At 47.2% G+C, this 26,047-nt stretch overlaps 2 protein-coding genes and 1 long non-coding RNA gene across 4 annotated transcripts in view; all 3 read right to left on the reverse strand.

The window, feature by feature from the left end:
* LOC132656651 (uncharacterized) overlaps positions 1–2,638 on the reverse strand; it is a 168,071-nt gene extending 165,433 nt beyond the window's left edge. The window contains exon 1 of the long non-coding RNA XR_009594371.1: positions 2,453–2,638. This is a non-coding gene — a long non-coding RNA (uncharacterized LOC132656651). The remainder of the gene's footprint in view (positions 1–2,452) is intronic.
* Positions 2,639–6,618: 3,980 nt separating this feature from the next.
* Positions 6,619–11,022, reverse strand: Pou4f1 (POU class 4 homeobox 1). Its single transcript, XM_021647056.2, has 2 exons — positions 10,643–11,022; positions 6,619–9,922 (listed from the first exon to the last, which is right to left on the reverse strand). Exons 1-2 carry the CDS (start codon positions 10,763–10,765, stop codon positions 8,777–8,779), a joined length of 1,269 nt encoding a protein of 422 aa, XP_021502731.1. The 5' UTR covers positions 10,766–11,022; the 3' UTR covers positions 6,619–8,776.
* A 9,475-nt stretch (positions 11,023–20,497) lies between these two features.
* Positions 20,498–26,047, reverse strand: part of Obi1 (ORC ubiquitin ligase 1) — a 47,532-nt gene continuing 41,982 nt past the window's right edge. For both annotated transcript variants that reach the window (XM_021647054.2, XM_060391573.1), the window contains exon 6: positions 20,498–23,296. In XM_021647054.2, coding sequence (XP_021502729.1) covers positions 21,754–23,296 — 1,543 coding nt within the window. In that variant the 3' untranslated portion in view covers positions 20,498–21,753. The remainder of the gene's footprint in view (positions 23,297–26,047) is intronic.

A 26,047-nucleotide genomic window follows, 5' to 3' on the forward strand; every position in this document is an offset into this window, starting at 1 on the left:
TATAAAACAATACATATCATAAAAACTTTTTTTGTATGTGCCAAGAGAGTCTTGCTTGTAAAAGTTGTTAAATAAAGGAACCCATTACAGGACCCTTGAAGTAAAACTTCCTTCTACTCAGTATACACAGACACTATGCTAATTCCTTGGTAGACGTTTGTAAATAGTCTTCCACTTTAATGCAAAGGAAAGCTGGGTTGATCTTTTTAGTATATATTTTATCCCCCCCCCCTTTTTTTTTAATCAAGGTGTCTGGAAGAGATTTAAAATGTTTTCTCTTTTCCTCTCCCCCTCCCCCAGCTCTCTCATTCTCCCCCTTTCCAAGTCCTTCCCCTCCTTCTCCAGCTCCTTTTGATTAATAGATCCATGTGGCTAACGGCCTGACATATGGTGTTCGAAGCAGCTTGAGATGGTACCTTAGGCATCCCCTACGGCCATTAACATATTAGGGGCTTCTGTGCACTCAGACAGCCAGACCTCATTGAGAGCCAGCGTTTGCAGAAAGGCTGCACCCCAGAGCTGTTTGATAGAGAGTCTCAATAATGCACCACTCTTCCACTTTAGGGGACCAGCTTCTGGTGCTGAGACACTGAGGCGGGGTTGAATGAAATTTAGAAATAAGATTCAGTTACATTCAGCAACAATAAAAAAAAAAAAGTGCTTACATCTGTTTGTACATGGATAGGCAGGTGGAGGCTGAGCTCCAAGCTCACAAACAGCCACAGCTCTGGAGGAGCACATCAGCAAACAGCTAATGTCAGCTGCCTGGATTTATTTTGTTTAAAGATTTATTTTGCTTAAAGACTTCTTTATACCCAGAATACTAGCAGTAAAGTACCAGCATAATTACTGATAAATATTCTTCAAAAGCAAAAACAGAACAGCATAATTTTAAAGGGACACTTTATTCGGAATCTTGTGGCTAGATATTTTTTTTTCCTAGTAGAAGAAATCAAATGCAGTTTACATCTGTAGCCTTAAAGAGATCAACAGGAAGGAAAGTAATGAAAATTTAACTTTAAAGGGTGTATTCGTATTTCAAATATAGTGGTAAATCAAATCCTTAGAGAGATCAACCATCTTCAGAAGCAAAAGTTTACTAACAAACAAAAACTAACAAACAACAACTCTGGAAGGTAGGACAAACCCCAAGAGCATAGGACCGAATATATCAATTTTGGGTGAGGGAGATAGTATTAAAAATCAAAGGATACATCTCATTCCGAGCTCATTTGATTCACTTTAACCTCAGAACTGAAGCTTGAAATTCGCCCACGTTCTCGCCCTTCCAGCCTCCCGCTGAGAAGCCACTACGCCCCTTTTGAACTATATTCTGGCTGTTTGCTTGGCAAATAAATACTGTTCCGCCCTATTAAACCTTTTAGGTAGTTTTCATCTCCGAATTTCTCAAATACAGAGCTAATAAGGCGAGGCTTTGAAGCTGTTTTACTTTCAAACTATAGCCCCGAGGCGTTAAAACCCACAAAAAAGGTAAGTGAGAAAGTAAATTGCCAGGAGCAAGGCACACCCTCCCTTTCAAAATTGCTGGGACCACAGCCGGAACGGTCCGTTTCCGTGCAGAACCTGGTTTGTGTTGGAAGTCCCTGGGGTCTGTTCGGGTGCCACTTAGTCAAGAGACAAGTTTAAGTTTAAAAGCCTGGGAAATTCTTGGGGAGTAGGAGGGAGGAGGTGGAGACGGGCGGTAAAGGCCAAAATGCTTTCCCTAAGTTGATGCTGGCAGACAAGTGCCAGATAGAAGGTAAAGATTAGGAATTGGCAGGAAGTTTACGGAACCAGCAATAGAACTTCTGCTTGAGGCGTGGTAGCGAGCGCTTCTAGACTGCTGGCCGCGCTTCAACTCACTTCGAACCTAGACATTAAGATCACCCTTTGGGAAGACTCTGTAAGCGTGCAGTTGTTCCCTGCTTTTCCCAGTCCCAAGACCTCCCCTGTAACCCGCCCCCGCCCCAATACATCCCTTCATGAGATCCTTTAGTTTAAGGTAGGCAAAGAAAGCAACTGAAGCGTATCTGTTTATTTAAAACCGGGAGCGCTTGCCCCGGAAAGGCTACATATTTTAAGTAGATTTGAGAAGAAGAAAAAAGCTAAGCCTGGTCGAAACACCTTTGTACCTCGTCAAAGGCACCCTACCTGCCCTTTCAAATACCTGCATTTCCACTGCTAAAACAGAATGCCGGTTTAAGGTGCTGCACAGCTCAGGACGAGAGCTCCCAAACCAGTGAGCCTCAAAGCCCTCTTCCTATTTAGCTTCTCTTTCTTTTTCTTTCTTTCATCACAACGAGTTGGTAAAGTCGCATAGATGATCAAGATTAACATAAATCATTATTAGTTATTAGGATTTGCTCTAAATTACACTGTGAATATCGCACCAGACCCATCTGCCGCCCCTGCTCTCTCAGCAATAGATTGCAGATAAAATAAATGTCCTTACCCCATTAGAAGGTTCCTGTCTCTGTAGCCAAAAGCCAAACAAAAGCAATAAATACCAGGCTTTTTCTCTCCACTATTCAGCTGTGACTCTTTTCATCAGCTCTTCCTCTGGAAAAGCTCAATAGCTGCCTGAAAATATTGCATTTTATATCACCAAAGGGCGATTAATATTGCATTAACTGTATTTAACATTTTTTAAGCGCGAGTAATCTACAATGAGTTACTTTCTGGTGGTAAGTACAGGGCCATGAGAACTCCTGCAGACCACTTAAGATAGCCTTGTGAACGTATTATTTATCTCACACGTTGTTTTCTTTCTTTCTTTCTTTCTTTTTTTTTTTTTTTTAATAATGTAAGGGTGTGCCGCGCGATGTTTGAAGTAGAAGGAGCCGTGCTAATGGTCTGCTGAAAGTATTCTGACACTGTCTGGAGACGGCCAGGTCTCTGCCTTCATTAAATGTTTATTGTCAACACTTGGCAAGGACGGGAGGGGGAGAGGAGACCTGTGCAAGTGAATTTCCGCGGCTGGATATTGTCAACGTTTTGTTTTATTCTGATTCACGTCTACAGAAGTTTGTATACACTGTGCTGTGCTGGGGCTAGGCGTCGGCGTTATTAAACAAACTTTCCCTTGTAATTCGTTTTATTCGATAAACGCGCAGTCCCTTTCCATGCCCCCTTTTGCCAACTCTTCGTTGAGCTCTCTGCCAGCCCCTTCCGCTGTCCTTCACCCCTTCAGTCCTCTCTTCCAGCAAATCTCAGAGACAGGCTGGGACCCGCTTCCCCGCTCCACCCTGGAGTCTGAGGGAGAACCCGAGGGCTTTGCAGCAGCCCAGTTCTTTCGCCCAGATAGAAACCCTCTCCAGTCTGATAAACTCGCACCCATAGCGCGCATTGGTCAAGTTGCGTCTTGTCAACAAAGCAAAAGCCTAGGACGACTCATTCAGGTTCTTTAAAATAAACGAACAACTGCAACCCCCAACCCCCGCCAAAAAAATAAAAACAAAATGTGCAAAAGCAATTTTGAAACTTCTGCATCCTTTGACTGTCTTTTGGCCCGGGCAACTCGGGACGCAGAGAGAGTATTTCTAGCTAATGCGAGACGCGAGTCCCCTTTCCTTTCCACGCACGCCGTCCTCGGCGGCACTTAGGAGAGGGACCCGACCTCTGACCTAGCCTAATTCTGAAACCCGGAACTGCAGCTGACTCCCCGGAGGGCCGTGGGCATCTTCAGTGCGCATGTGCAGGCTCTGCCTCCTCCCCCCCCTCCCGCGGTCCCCTCCCGCCGCGCTCACGGTCCTCCAGGACGGGCCCCGCCACCGTCTGCGCGCGGCGGCCACCTGTGCGCACGCGCGGGGGATGCCACGGCCTTGGGCTCTTCACCCGCTCGCGTCCTCCGGTGCGCGGCTGGGTGCTGCCCGGGACCGGGGAAGGGCTGGCTGCTGGGCTGGCATTTCGGGGCCGAGCGCCGGGCGGCCCCGCCGGCGGTTCCCGCAGCCGCAGGGGCTCGGGGGAGCGCCCACACGGCCCGCGCCACCCTCTGCAAGCCGCGCTTTCCTTCCCACGGAGGGAGTCACCCAGGGCCGTTTCCCATCCAGCTGACTTGACAACAATTAAGAAAGTTTTTAATTAGCTTCTTGTTATCCTCCGCTTTATTAATTTCCAGAACTCTCGGGCCATGAATTATTCAGAGAGCAAGCCAGCCCGAGTGGGGTGGCCGCGCGTCCGCGTCGCGCGCGCCCCGGCTGGACTGTGGCCGCGTTGCCCGCCTCAAGTCACAGAGGCGCAAGGGTTTGATCAAATATTAAATAACGTAATTATTGCGACAAGGCTTATCTCGCAGGTGAAAAAGAGGCCCCCGCGAGAACTTGATTTCAGCGGCTTTTTTTTTAATCAATTAAGCTGGTGGCCTCCGTTAAAACAGCCCACGAGGACTGTGTGGCTCTTCCGGTGTGGCTCAGGCTGGTGTCGCGATGATAGTGATGGCAGAACATTATCCAGTATAATTGTGGTCGTCACCTCCCCTCTGGCCATCGAGACTCTCAGAATAAGGTTGGGGACACTGGTTTTTGCCAGTCAAAAGCTCCTATTTAAACTTGAGGCACTAAAGAAGGAAAACCCACCCACTTGCGAGACAGAATAGGGGTTTGAGCAGGTGACACTCAAGCCAGGGGCCCAGACAACAAAGGTGAAGCTGAGCCCGGGGCTGGGACTTACCAACTGGGTCTTGCTCTTGGCCCTCTCTCTGCTGAGTCCAAGTATAAGAACTGGACCCAAGTAATCTCATCATCATCACCAGAAAGTAAAAGCCGAAACAACCATGGCGGTGGGTGCCTACGGTTTATTTAACAGCTTATAATTGAAGTTGAGAGTTAGAACAGGCATTAGACAAAAATCTATCCAGAAGTCAGCTGGTGGATGCCCAGGGCATCCTTTCTTAGACCTACAGAAAAAGCAGAGCCCCATGAAGAGTTCGGAAAGCAATTTTAAGAGGAAGGTAGCAGGTGCATTCAATACATAGTTTTCTCTTTCCCTCTCCTATTCTGCTCCTGCGTGTCTTAAGACTCAGAGCCCAGTTCTCCCATCCTCTGGAACCTGTGTTCTTCAGAGTTCAGAACCACGCGTTTTATTTCCACCCATTAGCAGATGCGGGAAGAAAGCCAAGGTTGGCGTGAATTGTAGACTTTCGGAACCAGAGAACTTGGAAAAGACAAAACTAACACGGATCAGCAAACCACTGCCTTATCTTCACGAGTTTTGATTTTCAGTTTTTTTCCGTGAGCTGACAACTAAAGAATTCTTAAAAGGGCACTGTCAATCCTTCCTGCAGTGTGTACATTCTCACTCACCAGAAAGCAAAACGGTTTTTTTCTTTTCCTTTTTGGTTTTGCACAGTTTCCTACTACATAAAATAGGAAACCCTGCAAAGCAATGCATTTTCACGATGTTTTATTAACATAATAGTCTTTTTTTTTGTCCTGGGCAAGGATTTACTTAATACAAAACAAATGCTTAAATTCTTAATACATACATTATCCATTATCATAGAATACAAATGTATTGGCCTGCAACATTTCTGTTTGAGCAGATTATTAGAAAACGACCTTTGTAAATCTTTTTATTTGTTCATTCCTGGATCTCCAACAATGAAATCTGGTCATACTTTTTCTATAAAATAATGTGTTCTTTTACAAATGTATTTTATTAGAAACTCTGATGATATTTCAAGTCAATAACAGAAGCAAACCAATTTTGATGGAAGAGATCTATTTTTAAAAATACCTCTAGTGCTTTTTAAAATATTAACAACTGTTTTAAAATCACACCTTTTTAAAATGTACTATTCTTTTCTGAACATCAGTTTTCTTTCACAGATATGCCGGTGAAATTAAAAAGATTCAGCTAAAATAGGATGACTTCGGAGGATATAGTCCCAGCTATTAAGAAAGTTTGTACATTTGGCATTTGATCTAGTCCCAGGTCACCAAAAACTAGAAAACCCCTTGTCAATCTGGAGCAATTGGTGGTCCCCACAACGTTCTAAATGAAGAGAAACGTTTGACAAGTTATCCGGACAGATCAAAGGGTAGTTTTGGAATTTATTAACTGTCAAAGAAAAGCCATTTAGTCACAACATTTTTAGAAGTGTTTTCAGAGTAGAAATGCACATTCGAACTCCCAGATGCCTGTGTCTCTGACCTTCAACTTAAATGCTTTTCAGAGACCTGGTTATTTACAACTTTCCATCATCACTCTGAGCGGACTGCTGCGGCTTAAGTTTCTGTAATTAAAATCAAAACTTTGATAAAATACGGGCAAGTAATTCATTTTACCCAGAGCACCGGTTATCATGAGTTATCTGAAACTAAATTCTCATTTAGAGAAAAAAAAAAAAACAAACAAAACAAAAACAACAAAAAAAATCTATTCTCATCCTTTCACTCTCTTTGATGTCCCTTTATTCTTCCTTCTTGTTTGTTTTTAAAACTTTTAATTGAGTTGTTGTTTTGTTTCTTTTTCTTTTTGTGGTCTTGTCTCATTTGTTGAACAGCTCTGCTAGGACTTGGCTCAATGCAAACACAAAAATGCACCCGAATCATAAAACTGCTCTTCTTTCAGTTATGTTTTATTTTTAAGTGTACTGGGACACAGCTCCCTGTTGTATGTTGGCGCACAGAAATGGTTCTGATGGGGGGGGGGATAGGGCAATAGAGCAAAGACATAACCAAGGATAAAGCTCCGCAGACACAACATGGACAGGAGGACCAGTCCGTGAGACGTTCAGGATTAACACTGGCAGTTTGTGTGAGCCTGTGCATGAAAGAAAATATTTACAATAATGCTGTGTTTTCAGTGGAAACAGGCAGGAAACTGTGAAATCACACTATCCACAAAACGGTCTACCAGAAAGCCAGCCCGGTTTAGTGCTCAGTTTCAAATGCATAGAATGTTTTGTGCTGCAAACAATGATATACAACATAATTAAATAAACAACACCTAACCAGAGTGAGACCTAATTGTATTTCTTTCTGCACCTTTCAAATCATGCATGATTTCAGTCCTGTTAACAGTAGTGTTCCCCCCCCCTCGTCTGTTCTGTTTCCATCTTTAGTTATGGTTAAATGATAATAACAAATCATCTCCATGTGAGATCCAAATAGCATCTTGTACACAATGCAGGCATTTCACCCAACTACCTTCAACTGTCTTTCTCGTTTTTTTGTTTTTGTTTTTTTTTTTTTTAAATCCATCAGCAGCTTGGATTATTAGTATGAAATACCATACACGATTTTCTATTTTGGAAACTCATAGTGCAAATCAAAGTTTTTGAGACTCAACATTTATCCCCAGTAATAAATGATCCTTGAACAACAACAACAATAACAACAATAAGGAAACAACTGTCCTGCTTTCCCCAGGTAAGTGCAGACCTATTTGAAACAAACAAGGTGAGGGAGGGCCTTTAAATCTTTAAATGTCTTCCTCTCTTCTGGGATTTTAGGTGGTTTTTTTCTTAGAGCCCACTCTGCCCTCAAAAGAAAGCAGAAACTTCCCAGCTTTTCAGCAACTTCATGTTCTCCAAGAGAGAGAGAAAGGGGGACCTAGAAGAATAAGGTGAGTCTTCTTCAGTGGGGAAAGCCCAAAATGGAAGGAAGTTTCTCCCCCCCCCCCAAGATCTTTCACCCTAGCATTCAATTTGAATTAGTAACAAGAAGTGGCAGAAAGATAGAATGAATCCGGACTGAAAAACAAAGGGCAAGCTAAGGGAAAGCTATGTAAGTAGGGTTGGGAGGGAAAATATTATTTCCAGAAAATCTGTTTACGTAGACGTGAACTCTGTTTACGGAGATGTGAAACTCTTACTGTAGTTGTTATAATCATTTAATTATCCCAGAATAAAGTATTTACTTCAGAGAACCTTATTTCTGTGTTTTGGACTCTTGTGCCTAAAGACCCTCACCTGACCAAGACTAGGCCACAGGAGTGTGGCCCTTGGGCTTCTGGAATGTAAAGATTCCTTGCGAAGGGCCAGGAAGCCTAGGCTCCAGCACCTGGGCTGAAGCAGAGCCTTGGAGTCTCTTTGGAAGAGGGAGTAAACCAAAGAGGGTATGGATGGGAGGATGTGGGATTTCAGAAGGGAAAATTAAACACAGAACAGCTAGCTTCCTACCCAGAAGTTCATGCTCCAGTTTGGTTTTCATTTAGGACTCACTTGTGTGTGCGAGGTTGGGCGGTGGAAGCAGTGGTATTGCTGTTTTCTCCTCCTAGGGGAATACCGTTCCCTGCAGTTAAATTCCTAAAGCATCTTTGTCTCCCCCACCTCTTTATTTGTGTAGGGTTTTATGTCTTGTTTTTTTTTTTTTTTTTTTTTCTTTTTCTTTTCTTTTTGGTGGTGGTTGGTAGTTTCATCTTTTTACATAGTTCCTTGGTCCCCACATGATCTTGGTGTCTCTGGTCAAGAAAATGGTCCACCCCCAGTTCTCCCCCGACCTCTCCCCCCCACCCTAGTCCCCAGAACCATCCTGCTCCTCAAAACCCCTGGCTCCACTCTTTGCTTTCTTCCCCCCACGCCCTGCTCTCCCAAATGCCCCCCATTCTCTCCTGCCTACCCAACCTTTCTCCACACCCAGCACCCCTGTTTTCTAGGCTGGGGGACTGTCGGGGCAGGGTGCAGAATGGGGCTGAGGAAAGGGCATGTAAAGGGACTCCCCAAATGCAGGCAGGATAAAGGATGCTCTAAACGAGGGGGAAAGGGCCAGGGGTGAGCCCCAGAAACGCACCCCTCAGTTCCCCAGTCTGCCCCACCCGGCACCTCACACCCTTCTCAGTAAGTGGCCGAGAATTTCATCCGCTTCTGCTTCTGTCTCTGGTTGCAAAACCACACCCGCACCACGTTCTTTTTGAGGTCCAGTTTCTCAGCGATGGCTGCGATCTTCTCCGACGAGGGCCGGGGCTGTACGGCAAAATAGGCCTCGAGGGAGCGCTTCTCGGGCGCGGCGATGGAAGTCCGCTTGCGCTTCTTCTCGCCGCCGTTGAAGAGCTCGGGCTTGTTCATTTTCTCACGCTGCGCGCCCTCGGCCTCCTCCAGCCACGCCTGCAGGATGGGCTTGAGCGCGATCATGTTGTTGTGCGAGAGCGTGAGCGACTCGAACCTGCAGATGGTGCTCTGGCTGAGCGAGCCCACGCCCGGGATCTTGAGGTTGGCCAGCGCCGAGCCCACGTCGGCCTGCGTCACGCCCAGCTTGATACGCCGCTGCTTGAAGCGCTCGGCGAACGCCTCGAGCTCGCGCGGGTCCGTGTCCGAGTCGCAGATGGACGCCAGGCCCGCCGCGCCCACCACCGCCGCCGCCGCCGACGCCGCCGCCACCTGCCCGGCTGCCGCCGCCGCCGCCGCCGCCGCCGCGCCGTGGTGCGCGGCCGCCGCCACCAGCCCGGGGTGCGGCAGCCCGGACGGCATGTTCATGGCGGCCGCGGCCGCGGGGTGCGACAGGTGGCCCAGGCCGTGCATGTGCGGGTGCGGGTGCGCCGAGCCGCCCAGCAACCCGCCGCCCGGGCCTGCGCCGCCGCCGCCGCCCGGGCCGCCGCCGCCGCCGCCCCCGGGGCCGCCGCCGCCCGGGCCGCCGCCGCCGCCCCCCGGGCCGCCGCCGCCCCCGGGGCCGTCGTGGGCGCCGCCGCCGCCGCCCGCCGCGCCCGCGCCCCCCGCGCCGGCCATGAGCGCGAGCGACGGCGACGAGATGTGGTCCAGCAGGTCGCCGGGCTCGAGCGCCTGGTGGTGGTGGTGGTGGTGGTGGTGGTGCGCCAGCGGCACGGTGGACGTGGACGTGCAGGGCACGCTGTTCATCGTGTGGTACGTGGCGTCCGGCTTGAAAGGGTGGCTCTTGCCCTGGGACACCGCGATGTCCACGGCCGCCAGCGCCTCGGCCCGCGCCAGCAGCGTCTCGTCCAGGCTGGCGAAGAGGTTGCTCTGCAGCTGCAGGCGACACAAACCAAACAAAACAAAAAGGAAAAAGAGAAAAGAAAAGGGGGGGGGGGGGAAGACCAAAACAACAAAACCAACCAAACAACAACAACAACAAAAAACCACACAGACCAAACACACGAGCCGGAAAACACCGGCAAAAGGCAAACACAAAGCGACCAAAATAACAACGGGGGTGGTGGGAAGAGCGGGGTAAACGCAGAAGCGGGGGACGCACGGAGAACGGGCAGGGGGACCAGCAGGGGAGGGCCAGGGCGGCAGCGAAGGGGGCAGAAGGGGACGCGGGAACACATTCCGGGAAAGCGAGTGGGAGACGGAAAGGGGGCGAAAAGAAGAAGGGGAAAAAAGAAGAAGAAGAAGAAGAAGAAGAAGAAGAAGAAGAAGAAACGGAGATGTAACTCGAAGCTAAGGACCCGCGTCACACACCCGAGTGAGCACACAGACCGCCTCGTGCAGGCGTGAAATGGACAGAGAAAGTGGAGCGAAGTCGGAGCGTCCTGGCCCCGGCTCTCCCCCACTGGCCGCGGGCGCAGGACGGAGGCGCGGGCGGCCGGGAGCGCGGCCTGGGGCGCCGGGGGGCACGCGTGCCTCGCCGCGGGAGCCCTCCGTGAAGTCCCGCCCGCGGAAGCGGGGCCCGGGGCCGCGCGCGGCAGCCCCCCGACATGCAGCAGCTCGGAGCGGGGGAGGGGGCCGCGGGCGCGGGGCGCTTACCGGCGGCGTGGGCAGGCAGGCCCGCCGGATGGCCTCGGAGCTGGAGTGCAGCGACGGGTACTTGTGCTCAGGGAGGGTGGGATGCATGGCAAAGTGAGGCTGCTTGCTGTTCATGGACATCATCTTGGCGGCTTGGCATGTAAATCCACAAACACTCGCAAAGTCCGCGGCAAAGTGCGCACGCCGGCTCGCCCGGCCTCCCTGCCGGGGCTGCGGCGGCGGCTCGCCCTGGCCTCGCCGCGGGGCCGCTGCCGCCGCTGCCGCCGCGGGGCCGCCGCCTCGGACCGCGCAGAGCGCCGGCGCGCGGGTCTCGCGGTCCGGCTCCTGCAAGCGCTCTAGCCCGGCGCGCCGACGGGATGCACTCCTCTTACACCTGAGCCCCACTTCTCGCGGCCGGCCCGGGGAGCTCTCGCGAGAGCTCGCGGCCCCGCCGCGCTGACGGACAGCAGCTGTCTTCGCCTGTCTGGCGCGCGCTCCCCCGGCTCCGCGGCGCCGTGCCCCGGCGAGCGCGCGCGTGCTCGTCGAGCCGCGGCCGGCCGGCGGCGGCGGCAGCGCGTGGGAAGCCGCTCTTAGAGTGACCACCGGCGAGGACAGCGCAGGTGATGCACCTGTGGCTGGCCAGGCATGCGCGCTGCACGGCCCACCTCTCCGCCCGCCGGTCCGCAGAGATCAAAAAGGCCAGCTATTGTCTCAGGGTAGGCACCTCCTGGAGGCAGAAGGACAGGATTTGGGCGCTCCTCGACCGTGTGCTTCCCCCCACCCCTGTCGCCTACCCAGAATATATGTGCGTTATCTGGGCACACCTCCACTACCGGGGGCCTAACGAGCTGTTATATAATGTACACAGAGAGGCATTTGTATGTTAAATTATGCCCGCGCATTCCTCTGTATATGGAGAAAAATAACAACACAGAGATGCGACGTGGAAGACGCTGTCTTTATGCTGCAAGAACCTGTTTCTTTCATGGTTTATAAATAGGCTCCTGGAGAATAATAGCCGTGACAGACAGTTGTTTGAAGCAGTCAGACGCTATTGATTTCCACGTAATTTAATTTCTCTGCATACTTTGTTGTTGTTGTGAATATAACTGTGTCAGGCACCACCAGTGACAGTCACTTAGGAGCCAGCATATGCTTTCTACTCGGGGAAGGCTGCTGAAATGAAACTGTGCATTTTTCTTATTGTTTGTCTCCTGTAACAGTGTACAAACTCACTTTTCAAAGCAGCTCTAGGTGATCTGAGGCTTCCAGTCATCAAAAGCGAAAAATAGTTAACAGGGTGTAGCCAGGATCTTTTCCTCTTTGGTCACACACACACACACACACACACACACACACACACTTTTTTCTTTATCTTTCTTTCTTTCCCCCCCCCCCCCCCCCGGCTAGAAACTCCAGGAAAAGAAAACCACTTCTGAGAAAAGAGAATAAGATTTTGAAAAGAGAACTTTCTTTTGCATCGTTTTGGCTCCTTGTTTGTTGCTGATTTTTTTGGTTGTTTATTTGTTTTTTATTTGCTTGCTTATATAATTTTCCTTCCCTAGGATGCAGAATGAAGCTAACCTATAGGAGATTGTGATTCAAAATATTTAAGTCAGCTTGAAAGTTCTAGTACACTGTCTGGTCCAGCCAATAATAATAATAATAATAATAATAATAATAATAGTGTGTTATCAAGATCTAAGAAGAAGAAATCAATTAACCAACCTGTTATAGTACCCGTATGTAGCAAAAGATCAAGAGCCTCTCTAGGGAGCTTTGGCTCGGGTGTCTAAGTCCCTAAGGAGGCAGTACTTGCCTAGGGTGATAATAAAGGTCCAGATGTTATCACATCTGCTAGTGAGAGAGCCTGAGAGAGGCAAGAAACTGCTTATGGGAAGCAGAGATCAGATAAATAATCTTTCAGGTCACTTGCACACCAAGGAGGTCTGCATTGTCACCAAAAGGCAGATCACATTTCTGCAAACCGAAATCTGCGGTCCAGAAGATTTTATTTTTCCTTTTGCTCTAAAGTGAGTACGTTTTCAGGATACCCACTCATTTATTCAGATTCCAAGAAGAGCCCACAGGCGTCACCGACTTGTTCTTTCTTTTCTTTCCTTTCTGTCCTCCCACCCCCTCCCTTTCCTCTAGCCTGAGAGGGAAGTGAGAAGGATGTTCATTTGCTGGTGCAAGAAGGAGCCACTTCTTCATCCATTACGTGGTTCCCCTGGGAGCACTAAATGCAACTTTATCTCAGCGGGAAATGGACCATGAGCGGGACATCGCTGGAGGGAAAGAGTGAGTCCTGCGGTCCCCGACCCACCGGGTGTCCAGACTTAATCTAATCCTTCCTGACACCCACTCACTGCAGTGGGTCCTTGTGCTCTCTTGCCGGGTTTAAGACAGAACGCCCCGCCTTCTTAGAAGCAAGCTCCAGCAGCCTGGGCTCCACGTCCTAGGGGAAATGTTTGCCTCTAGGGGCCTTAAATGGCTCAGGACAGACTAAAAGGCAAACAGGGTAGGTTTGTGGCCAGATGGATCCATTGGGTGGGGGCTGGAGGGCACATGCCCTTACCTACTCCAAGCAAACTTCCTTCTATTGACCCTTCTGACCCCGGGAGACTTATGGACCAGCAGGGAGATGCAGGAGCTAACCATTTCAAGAGCCCCTTACCAACTCACCTCTTTGGCAACAGGGTACTTTCCCTTTTCTGAAGAAGGCTTTTTCTTCCCCCCTCCCCACTAGAAATTAGGGACTGTGGGTCCAATCCAAGGGTCACCCATGCCTCGTTTGTTTGCCAACATACTTGTAACATCCAGAGCTTTGTCAAACAATACTAATACTTAGAAAAAGAAGAAGGGCCAGTTGGGCAGAGACAAGAAAAAAAAAGACAGGAATTGGTTCAACAGGCCGAGGCTGGTTGAAGGTTGCAAGATCTGTGAAGGGGTCTCCTGAAGATAAAGCCTGGGGCGGGGTGTGCTTGCCCTAGGAGAGGCACCCTGGCTCTTTTCACAGTCCCCTGACAAGCTTCATTATCTTCCTTCCTTACCTGTTTGCTCAGCCAGCCATGGTCTGGGCCAGCTTCAGACACTGGAGATAAAAGGAACTCTAATTTATGAGTATCTGGTCTCTCAAGAGTTTAAGGTCTGTGAGGACTGGAAGCCACAGGAAGCGGGTATACATGCTATAGGTGCAGCGTGGTGATGAGAGACTGTCCCAAGGAAGTACAAAAGGATGCCTGGAGAGCCATCCTGCCCAAGAATGCACACCCTAAGCTCCACCACCCCCCTCCCCGGACACTTCCTTCTGCAGGGTAAAAGCAGCAAAGGGTGGTTAAGTCAGCCTTGGCTCTGCCCTCCCTCCTGTCACGGCTTTGTTTTCCTGGCTTGGCAACTGCTGTAACTAGTTGGTCCCTGCCTTTGCTAATGGTGCCCAGTGTGGGGTCTGCACCTTGGCATGGGTTCCTGGGCAGTCCATCACCCCGCCTGTTTCTTGTTTAATGACCAACACAGATAACCCCCCCCCCCATCTCATAAGCTTTGCGTTTTATCAAGAGAGGGGTAATGAAGGCACAGCTATTGATTTCCAAGGAATTTCTGCCCCCGGGGACAGGGACTCTATCATCTGGATCAGAGACACATTTCTTTCCCTCATTAATTAATTTTCTCCTCATCCTTTGGCAGCCCTGACTTTATATTTCCTTTGGCAACCAGGGAGCACACTGGTTAGTTAGAGTGAGGACACTTGAGAGGGACCCTGAGCAAGGGCCTGCTCAGTCTGTGGGAGAACTCTCTCTTGGCTCCACCTTTCACCCAGGAGGATGCGTGGGGCTGCTGCTGCCCATCTGGATGCTGGTTTTTCCTTTCAAAGGGATGCTGGAAACTGCATTTCCGGTATAGCTTCCACCTCCGTGGCTGCTCTCCGGGAGGTGACAGTGTGTGAACAGAGGAAAACAGCAGGAAGAGGGTACTTGTGATACAGGTATGGCAGGTGTGGTGGGAGTGACCCAGGGAAGTACAGATTCCTGCAGAATGCAGCTGCAGGCTGTGCTACCCAGCCCCTGGTGGGGAAGGAGGCTGGTCAAGGCTTTGGGAGTCATGTGTCTGCAAGCACAGGCGAATTCAAAATGAGTCATTTGTCCAGGCTCAGCGAGAACCCAGCATTCATAGGCAACTCAAAGGCCCCAAAGCTGCAGCTTCAAAGGCCGCTTAAGCACGGAGTGAAAGGTCCAGGCAGGAGGGATATAGGCCTAAGGTAGGGCCTGAGGTTCCCAGTGGAGGATGAGCTTTGTCAGTTCTAGTCCGCGCCTCCCTGCTCCAACGCTGCACTGTGGAGGATTGGCGTGGTCCCAGGACGACTCCCCAGGGCAGGAAGAACATCACCTCTTAAACTTCCCTCACTGAGTATCCCGGCCTCCATGGGGTTCACACAGTCCTGCCCAGGCCCAGGCCCTACTCAGGTGTCCCTGCACTCAGGACACTACGCCTACTCCACCTAGTACTAGGCTGTAACCCTGTTCTGCATGGTCCTCGGTGTTTAGGTGTTTAATCTGCACCCAAAGCCAGGACTCCCGGGTTTCCGGGAAGTCACTGTCATTGCTCTGCCTCCAGCAGCTAGCGTCCCTTGCTCTGCCAGGTCCAGGCTTGAGAGGCACTGGGCCCATCCTGCTCGTTTTCTAAGACTACTTGTGCACACTCAGAATGATCTGTAGGTTGGCCAAGTACTGGGAGGGGTTCTCAAGTAAAACAGTGGTGGTGGTGGGGGGGAGAGAACCATCTTTCTCTTTCTTTCTTTCTTTCTTTCTTTCTTTCTTTCTTTCTTTCTTTCTTTTCTTTTCTTTCTTTTTCTTTCTCTTTTTTTCCACTCTTCCTCTTTTCCTTCTTTCCTCTCTTTCTTTTCTTTCTTCTTCCTTTACTTCGTTGTTTTTTTTTTTTTTTCGTTTTTCCACTCTCCCCTGGAAGTTTAACTCAAAGGCAACTTCCTTTGGGTAGTGATCACTACTGTAGGTGATCACTCCATCCAAAGATGGCCTCGTGACCTGAATTGGTCATCCGAAGTAAGTTCATTACGGATCACTCTCTACGATACGCTGTGAACAGATTTGCGTCCATTTCCACCCTAACCTCTCATCAAACCCACCTACCTTACGAAACCCTCCCTGCCTGTCCGTCAACAGCGTTACTGCTGCAGGCCTAATGGTCGCTGTCCTCCGCTTAACAAGGTCGACGGCCCCTGTGATTTAGGGCCGGGAAGAGCAGAGGCTCCCCAGCTCCGGCTGCGCCCTGCGGGTCTCGGGGCTGGAGGAGCGCGCCGCTCAGAGAAGGAGCGTCCAGGTCCCCCGGTTAAAATAACGACAAACAAACTTGTCCACAGGTACGTCGGCCCCTGACCCCGCGCGACACCATGCGAGTTCTGTCGCCTTTCCGTGCCAGGCAGCCGCAGCGCCGGCCGCTGGGTCCCGGACGCAAATTGGCCCCGCTTTCCGGGCGCGTTCCCGCCGAGGACCGGCCGTTCCGCCCAGGGGACTGAGGATGCAGGAGGGCGCGCCCGCCGACCTCCGCCGGCTCCCCTCGGCCTCCGGGAGCTGGATCCCTCGAGGGTCTGGAAGCCGAGGAGGAAACCGCGAGGCGGCCAGTCCGAGGCCGGGCGTGCGGAGCTGGGTCCTGTCGCCCGGCTCCACCGCTCGCCGGCGCCGCCGCCAGCCGCCCCTCCTTCCCGCCGCCCGCACAAATCAAAGCCCCTTGCGAGGGACTGGGAAATAGTTGCCTTGTCATGTAACACATTGCCCTGATTTATTATAAAATTTTAACGAAATCATGCATATTTTAACAGCCTTTAATCACTGCATGAAAATTTAATTCATGGACTGTAGCGCGTTTAAATAAATGAAGTGTTAATTCATTAGGATTAATTAATTTGTTAAAGGATTGTGTGCAAGGTTAAGGTGGAACGAAAACTCTTTGTTGGTTTCGCGTCTTAATCGCCAGGTTTCGAGAGTGATAATAAAATGAAAGGAAACCGCAGACCCGGCTGCTGGAATGCGGGAGGCCTGGGAAGGACCAGAGGAGAGCGCCCTCCCGAGCGCGGGAAACTTGGGCTGGAGGGATCCGGCGGGTGGGTCCTCCCAAGTGACCTCGGGAAAGGGAGGGCTTGGGCAGAGGCGAAGCTGGCAGGACTCCCGAAAGGCTGAGTTCGCGAGGCTCCGTGGTGGGGAAGGGGACTGAGCTGCTGCGGCTGGGCCAGACCCTGCCTCCTCACCCTAAACACCAGGACGAACTTCCCCAAGGCCTCGGAGGGCCTGGCCTCGGCTTAATGGACAGCAGACAGGCCGCCCCACCATCTCTGAAACCTTCCAGCGCCTGGGGAGCCGCCGTCTCGCCACCAGGCCGCCGGTTCAGGCGGCTGGAGCGAGACCCAGAGTCCCTGGGGCTTCTGAAAAGAGGCGGAGCAAAGCTCCACTTGATTGCTGTGGCCGGAGCAATACCGGATACCCTTTGTCGTTAGGAGCCTGGACTTCAGTACCTCTTCCAAGAAGGCCGCTCCAGTGCACGCAGACACGCAGAAGAGAGGTCCTCTTCAGCAACCAACTCTTGTTTATGCTTCTAGACTTTAAGGGAAAAACGCCTCTGCGAAGCTTCCAGACTTCCTAACTGTTCACCTACGTAGTAAGAATCAAATAGGACAATTCCACCCACGCTCCTCACACTTAAGTTTTGGCAAATGACTGAGGCAAACGTTCGCCCTTTGGAGAACGGGTCTTTGTATGCTAACAAACACAAAATGCCCTCAAGTCCACACAAACGTTTAATCCAACCAAAGGGCCTGCTGCCCCCTAATGCAACACCGAAGGCCTTATCTGAAAAAGAGGAAGTGCAAGTCAAGGTGTTCCAGATTGCCTCAGTCACATCAGACTGAGTCCATCCTCGCTGTGCTCCAGATGGGTTCTTAAATCTACACCTTAATAGATGCTTCCTCGATGTGAGTAGGGTTCCGAGAATTAGGCAATAAATGTTCACTCTGCACTCTGAGATCATTGCTTAAAAGGTTTTCTCTGCCAAGTATTATTAAGGGGATCGGGTTACATTGTGATAGGCAAGGGCTGCTTCGCAGGACTCCCACAGACAGGGATGAAAAACCTTCCATGAGGCTTGGGAAACGTTGCTAGGCTAACAGGCTGCACACCATGAGCTGTTGATTTCAATTTTATACTCTCCACGTACATACCATTCACAGGTACAGAATGAGGGAGAACATCTCCTGTATGTATTGCATTTTTAATAACTAGAGACCATCAGGTGTGTAGAAACAATAAGGTCCTGAAACATAACAGAGCTCCAGACCAAGGTCTTCTCTTGTTCAACGATACCTTTGTTTCAAGCCAACACAGTCACCAAAGAAAGGGAAAGTAATTCAGATGTGAAACTAGGGGGTTGTGTATGTTAGCTAATTCAATAAAGCAGAAGACTTAACTTTTAGGTGGGATGAAGGTTTTTCAGTTAAGAGGACTAACTATATTTTCATGACAAGAAGCCTCTAAGATCTTTAGAGAGCTATACGTAGCTTTTTAAAAACTTGACTTGTCCTCATCAAGTGTATTTGAGCAAGTGTACCTTTTCCCAATACAGCTTGAGTGGAATGAAGCAGTAGGGAAGACTTAGCTCATAAATATATCAGTTAATGTGAACTTTTTAAAGCACTGTGTGCTAAACGGCTGTGCCACCGAACATCCCAACTCAAACCTTCAAATTTCACATGCTGTCTTGAGCTTTAGACTCAGGAAGACAGGCAGGAACCGAATGCTACTTAGAAACAAATACTCCCAAGATGCTTTAAAAAGAATCATTGAGAAATTCCAAATACATCCCTTTTTTGTACAAATGCAGACAGAGAAGAGAGCCACCTTTGTAGCTGGACAGCCAGCTCCAAGCTACGGTTCCATAGCATTCCAGCAGTGTGGTCAACAATTCGGTTTGGTTTTCCACAAATTGGAAGTTTTGAAAGTGGATTATATGAAATAGAGGCTAGAAAAATATTTTGGTTTCAAGTGTTTTTTTTTTTTTTTTTTTTTGAGTTAGAATCTTGTGTACCTGAGGCTTTTAACTTGGTATGCAATTGAACTTAAAAAATTATTACTTTAATGTTTGTGGTTGTTTGGCCCGTGTTTGCCTATGCACCACCTGCATACCTGTACCCTCAGAGGCCAGAAGAGGGTGTCCCTCCCCCCTGGGGGTGATCCCTTAGAACTGGAGTCAGTTCTGAGTCGCCATATGGGTGCAGGGAACAGAATGGAGATCTTCTGGAAGAGCAGCTAGTGTTCTTAATCACTGAGCTCTCTCTCCTGCCTTGGAACTAGTATCATCTAGTTTTTACCTCAAAACTGCTGGGATCAACAGGTATGTTCTACCATATAGAGTTTATGCAGTGCTGGGGATGAAACACAAGCCACTGGCCACATCAGAAAAGGACTTTACCAACTAAGCTACGCCCCAACCTGTTTTGTTTGTAACAGACATGGTATGCGTATTTAAAAATCTAAGAAGCTACCTATCTATTATGAGATCTGATACCAGCAGTAAGGAAGAATGAAAAGTCAAATCCTATACAATTATCCCCGATAGCTGAGAAATGGAAAGGGTTTTAATTATGCACTCATGTTTTTTGTTTTCGGGAGGAAGGATGCTCCTCCAGAAGCGCGAAGGTAAGCAGCTAAGAAATAGTCTGGCCCAAGGAGGGTGTACTCACCCATGCTGGTCACTGATGAACCAGGCTACAGATTTCAACTTCCATGCCATAATGATACACATTTTGATTAAAAAAAAAATTCAGTCTTGATTGTGGAATTTGTGCTTAATTCCTTTGTCATGGCACACTTAGTTAGGCTTATACAAGAAAAGAAATAGACATTGCTTGCAGTTTTGCCCACTAGGAAGTTTACAATCAAGGCAACAGAAGATACAGCTTTTGGTGTGTGCCTATTCTGTTCTGCAAGATGGTGGCCACTATGTCTGCAAGAGGCAAGCTAGTGCCCTCTACCTTGCTTGCAAAGTCATTATCCCTACCCTTTTATGACAATCACTTCCCAGTGGTACCACCTCTTAACACCATTACCTGGGGATTGGATTTCAATAGATCCAGTTGGGGGGAAATTTAGACCATAGTACTCACAATTACCAAGACAAAGCCCTCTTAATTTCTACATGAATTCCTCATGTATAACCGTATCATCAAGGATATCTAAATTGCCACTAGGTCTGAAAATATCCATTAATTTTACCACGGCAAAAAACTGAATTATTGGAAAATATGTATGATAAAACAAACACTACTCTGTCATCTTTCCCCAGCTTGGTTATTATTACTTCTAAAAGAAGAGAGCATGATTTTTTAGATCATAAAAATGATTTGTTGTATTTTTTATGGTTTCATCAAATCCTCAGAGTCTATTATAACAAGGGTCAGCAGATTCTTAGGTAAAAGGGCAGACAGTACATATTTTAGATTGTGTGAGTCAAAGTTGCTGTGGCAAGTATTCAGCTCTCCTGTTCTTGTCAAAGGCAGACACTTCAACTGTTTTAGTAAGAGTTTAGACACACAATCTGACTTCCATGTTTTATGGTATTAAGTACTTTTTAATATAAAACACAAGGGAACATTACAAGACTTTTTTGTTATTGTTTTCTCCTAGGAGCAGGGTATGGGTGCAGCTGCATCTGGCCTAGAGCCCTGGCCTAGTGTCTCCAAGGTCCTGGGCCTCTATGCCGAAACACAAACAGGTGCAGACTACCAGAGTTGATCAACTGCTATAAAATGAGTTGAAAATAGTATTTGAGGTCTTTGGAGGCTGATTCATTAGCCAAGATGACATAAAGACATGCAGTGCATATGGTATCTTTTATTCAATTCACATAAAAAAGCATGCAGTGTTAAGGTAAGACAATACACGTAAAATGCTCAGTGCACATTAGATAAACAAGTTATTAGCATACAGACTCATTTTTACAGCCTAGAGTGGCATACCAAACATGTTTAAAATAATGTACTTTTTAAAGCCTAAACTAAAAGTTGTGCTTAGCTTACATATTCCCACTCCCACTTGTTACTTTTCATGAAAAAATGTCCTACATAATAGATATTGATTAGCCAATAAGAACTTCCTTTTTCTCTAGATGGAGAATGGAAGAGGCGAAAAGGCTCCCACAGTGAGCAGTGGCATGCAAACAAGAACTTTAACACACAAAGGGCTCCCTGTGACACAATGGATCAGAAACCTAAAAGACTGCTTTTCTATCTACACATCTGGAAAATAAAGCTAGGATGTTCATGTTACTCTAAATCCAACAGATCAGTGCCTGCCTTCCAATACATAATGATCTCTAACTTCACACACACACACACACACACACACACACACACACGCTCAAAGATGAGCAAACAGAAACTACCTGGAATAGTATATTCATTCAAAAAACATGTTTCATACTAGCAGAGTATTTTCACTCATACACACTCTCACACATACGAGTGTACATTTAAGAGTATGCATGCAGGCAGAGACACAGAACGGATAGATCACAATGTAACAAACTGTAAACATCTATATAAAACCTAAGAAAATGTCAGTGACTACCCTAAGGTCAGAGTGCCATTTCTCCAGCATGGCCTTGATAATAGGTATAAATGCCATAAATAAGAAGGGACATACAAAATCATTTCTGCTCTTGAAATAGCTTTAGAGAGCAGTACAGATAATACCAAAAGTTCTAAGAAACACAAGTTCTGAAGACAGTTGAGGCTTAACCGGCCACCATATCTAACAGTTAAATAAGATCTGAGAAAACAACATACAGTCAATCCAGGTACATGTAACACTCATTGAAAACAAAACAACAAACAACAAAGAGATAAATCACATCCTTCTCCTAACCTCCCTGGTAAAAACGATAACCACATGAAAATGAAAGGCCAAAGTTTCTTCAAGATGAAGTATCCTGGAGACAGATAAGTCTGGCTTGACACTTAACTGGAGATTATCAGTTCAGGACTGTGTAGAACCTTCATGAAGTGACTACAGTACATTAAAGACACCCACACCGCTTTCAGTATGAAGCCACAGAGGACATCTGGTGAGTCAGCTTTTGGTTGCTTTAGATGGGCTGGCGTTGGACAAGCTGCTCTGTATCTTTCTTTTTGTTGACTGATTCACACTCTTACTCCTCTTTTCAGGCGCAAAGGCAGTAGACCAGGGAGACTGAAGGGGGCTGTGGAGGCTCTGCATCTCTGAAGACATCTTAAATAAGGACGATCCAAACCTCTGATCCTCAAATAGTCCTTGGGAACCGCTTAACAGAACACCCTGGGAAAACTCTGTCTGAAACAGACAGCTTTGGGGTTTGACTTCCCCAGTTCCTGAATGAGAGGTGGGATGGAGGGAAAAATCGTCACTCATCTCTTGGTCAGATGGAGAGAGAAGAAAAAAGGAGGTGGGTTTCCACTCACTTGCATTTTCTAACCGGTCAGTAGCAAGGACATTTTTGGAAAGATTCACTTTAGTTCCTTCTTCCAACTTGTCAGCTTCCTCGAGAAACTCCCTGCCCTGAGGCGACTTTGAGGAGCCCTCCAGCTCCACTGATTTAAAACCGTTACTACAAGGGCTCTTGCTGTTGTCTGACTCTGACATCATGGAATCCAGCTCAGAGATTTTGTCAAGATAAGCAGCGTCCATGGACGCCTCACTGGATGTTCTTGTCCGGTTCATTTCAAGAGAGCGAATACAATTTAGTCTCTTGGACAGGCACAATCCTGACTTCTCACTCAATTTTGAAGGTATTTCCCCAACAGAATTTGCTATCGTGTTCCCCTCAGAACTGTCAAAATCCAAGCTTTGGGCATAGCTGGTGGAGCAACAATCCCAAAATCCTGTCTTGGGGGAAGCAAAGCAGTCTGATTTCTTCTCATTTTCACTTCTATTTATATCATCCTCTGAAGAATTGTTATTACAGGCATTTGGAGAATCACAAAAATCATCAAACACAAGTTTTCTGAGATGGTTTGCATGCTTTTTAGAACTCCCTGCTTTGATTACAGGGTTGTCTCTGTTTTCTGGAGTGTTTAGCTGAAGACAGCTCAGTGACAAAGGAGTGCAAGGAGCCGGGAGATCATACAGCTCTTCCTCTTTGTAAGGCGCACAGTCACTTGGCTTCCCCCACTCTCTTTCCAAGTAAGCATCCATTGGTGTCTCTCTTACAGCTAGAAGCATTTCTGTAGGCTTGGGGTATCTATCTTTGCTTTTGGAACAGTTCGATTCAGTCCTGATGGTGCTTTCCTGTCTGGCAGAACTGGTGTCAGTGAGTCTGCTGCTGGAGGGTGTTGCCAGGTGAGAAGCCGAACTGGAGGTGGCTGAGGCAGCCTGCTTTCTGGTACTGTCACTCTGATTCTTTGATGCCACAATCTCATCACTGCCTTTGGGCCCACTGCCATCTGCAGAGGGTGCCCTCTGGCAAAGAGCATCCATATCTTCCTTTGCCTCATCTAAATGTTTCAATTGTGTTACTTGAGACTCTAGTTCCTCTATATATTTATCACTTCGTTCTAGAGCTTTCTTGAGGCGATTGGTTTCACGTTCATACTGTTCTACTTTGGACTGAAGAGCAGCAACTGTAAACCTTCCAAACCTGAAAAGAATGAAAGGATGGTTAATGCTATAGCCCAGACTGTTTTCTTTGCAAAATTTAAGTGTAAACTCTCCCAACCCACATAACAGTGGCAGATCCAATCATGTAACAGTGACATTTCAGAACACTTACTGAATAGGACAAAAGCAATGCTAGTGTAGTACCTTCAAAAAAGTGATTACACTTTTTTCAATAATGTGTAATAATGAGCACATAACAGAAAAAAACCTAGTAAGACATTTTAGTGGTCAGGCTAATGTTTGAGACAAAGGCGGAAAGCTGCTGCTGATTTCCTTTCCAAGAGCTAGCTATCAATCCAGCTCACATATGCATGAAGAGTTATCCCCTAAAACAATGGCAAAGATTTATGATAACATTTGAACAGTGGTCCACATCTTGAAATATTTACATTCAATCATTTTCCTATCGTACAGCAGTGTTTTACAATACATTTCTTATACAATGTCACCTTGTCAAACATAAAATGTCAATTTGAAATTCAGAAATCCTAGACGTCTCAGGAGGGGAGGTTTTAAATACTTATTTGGACCTTTTCAATTATAGTCACTGTTGATATGAAGCTTTTTTCTTGGCCTTTCTCAACACTAGGCTTTAATTCATTTCAGCTCTCCTTATTTTCAGCATTTTACAACTGTGTAGGACATCAATCTCATTTTTTCCAACTTTGAAATACGAAGTCGGTGCTTGTGGTTCCAACATACTACACATAAAAACATTTTTATACTTTCTGAAAAGGAATATTTGAAAGTAACAAGGAAGAACATCAAAAATTCACTCTTTACCTGGTACTATCTTTTTTCCATTATTCCGTTAAGAATGGGCACTGGGTTCCGTTGAGAAAACAATTTTCTTTCGAGCAGCTAGTACAGGTTGGAAGTAAATCTGGGACTGCAGCCCTAGACTTAGTAAGACTATTCCAGCTCCTTAATTCTCACAGGAAACTGTTTACATAGGCTATCATGAAAAATCCCCCTACTTCCTTACACTTCTTCAGGCTTTAGTCGTCTTCCTGTTAACTTCCATACTAACCGACCTCTAAGAATTTGGGGGCTGTTTGCAGGAAGCTATTTGAGAAGGTATCTTCTAAGAACTGCTCTTTTGTCTTCCCTTTCTTCCTAAATGTAAAAATAACTAAAACTAAGAAAATGCATCAGCTTTAATGAAAGGGCACAAGAAGCCAACGGCAACTGTACCTTGTACACCCATGTGTTGTAGACAATCACTCGATGCCTGTCACCTCCTAAACCCCTTGTCCACTTTCTCTCCAGCATAGCACTGCTTTCTTGCTACTGACAGAAAAAATCCAAGAGCAAAGGTAAATATAGAATCATCACATCTCAGGATAGAAAGGGCTTTAAAAGATGCGACTGCTGAATATTGATCTGCTCACTGCAATTAACTCAACTCCCAGAGCACACTGCCTTCAACTTCTAAAACGCAAGACAAGAGCAAGAGACATAACAGAAACAAAAACCAGAGGAACAAACGTCTTCATCTTAAAACAACGTTTGCTACTATATGCATTTGGTTAAGTAATGGCAGAGTTTTTGTTAAAAAAAAATATTTGGCTTCTAAATATAGTTGATGGCAGAGCTGTTGTTCTGCAAGAGAACTTTAGAAAGGTGGCCAAAAATCATAGTGCATTCTGCAAACATGTTTGTGAGTTCCTGATTGAACCTACTCTTGCATAATCAATTAACCTGCATGTTTTTAAATGGAAAAACTGTGTAGCATGTTTATTTAATGCAAAGAGCAAGAGTGACAGCCTTACATTTATTCACAGAAATTCTTTTTTTTTAAGTACAGACTTTAAAAACACAGGTATTTTCCCATGAAAAACCCAAATGCTTTAAAATCGAATAATGCCATCAGAAAGCACATCAGCTGCTACCAAAGGATGTCACTGGGAACTAATGATAAACAAGAAATGCTTTTACATATGTGTGTGTGTTACAGACTTTTTTGTGTGCTGTGTAGAGGTCAAAGAAGGATGCCAAGTGCCCTCTATTTATGCCTTATTGCTTGAGGTAGGGTCTCTCAAGTGAAGCTTTTCTGGCCAGACTAGCCAACAAGCTGCAATGGTCCTCCTGTCCCCTTTCCAACAGCAGTGTATATGTCCAGGCATGGCTTTCTGTATATGACAGGGATCCATACTCGGATTCTCCCTCTTGTGCTGTGAGAGCTCTTGCTCACGGGGCCATCTCCCCAGCACCCCTTCTCTCCCCCTTAATTATATTTTTAAAAGAAGTAACAGAGGTTCTGAGTTGAAGTCAGTGATATTCCTAGTCATATTTTTTGTATCATTTTGGAGTGAAAGCTGAAGTGCCATGAAAACTAACTGACATCGGCATCAGAACATATATTAAGAAGGACAAGCAAAGCACAACTCATTTTTTAAAAGTTAGGCTGTTTTCTAAAAGGTCAATGACTTCAGATCTCTTAACGTTCCATTTTAACACTTCACACAAATTTCTAATACTGAGTGAATGGAACTTTTTGACCGTGCTAATGGGCACACTGACAGAAATGTATAATCCAAACCATGGGAGCTGACTTGTCTTCTGACCCCTCTATTACAGCCGATGTGCAGGAGGGTAGGGGCCCTGGAAGTCTACATCACTGCTGCACTGTTAGAACCATTCCTGATACACGGCAGTCCTTTGTTAAATATATCAGATATATCAGCCCCCTACTTTAAGTTACGTTAGTTTCTGCATTAAGGCAAAGCCT

This window comes from Meriones unguiculatus, chromosome 9, assembly GCF_030254825.1.
Source record: "Meriones unguiculatus strain TT.TT164.6M chromosome 9, Bangor_MerUng_6.1, whole genome shotgun sequence".
Lineage (NCBI taxonomy): Eukaryota > Metazoa > Chordata > Mammalia > Rodentia > Muridae > Meriones > Meriones unguiculatus.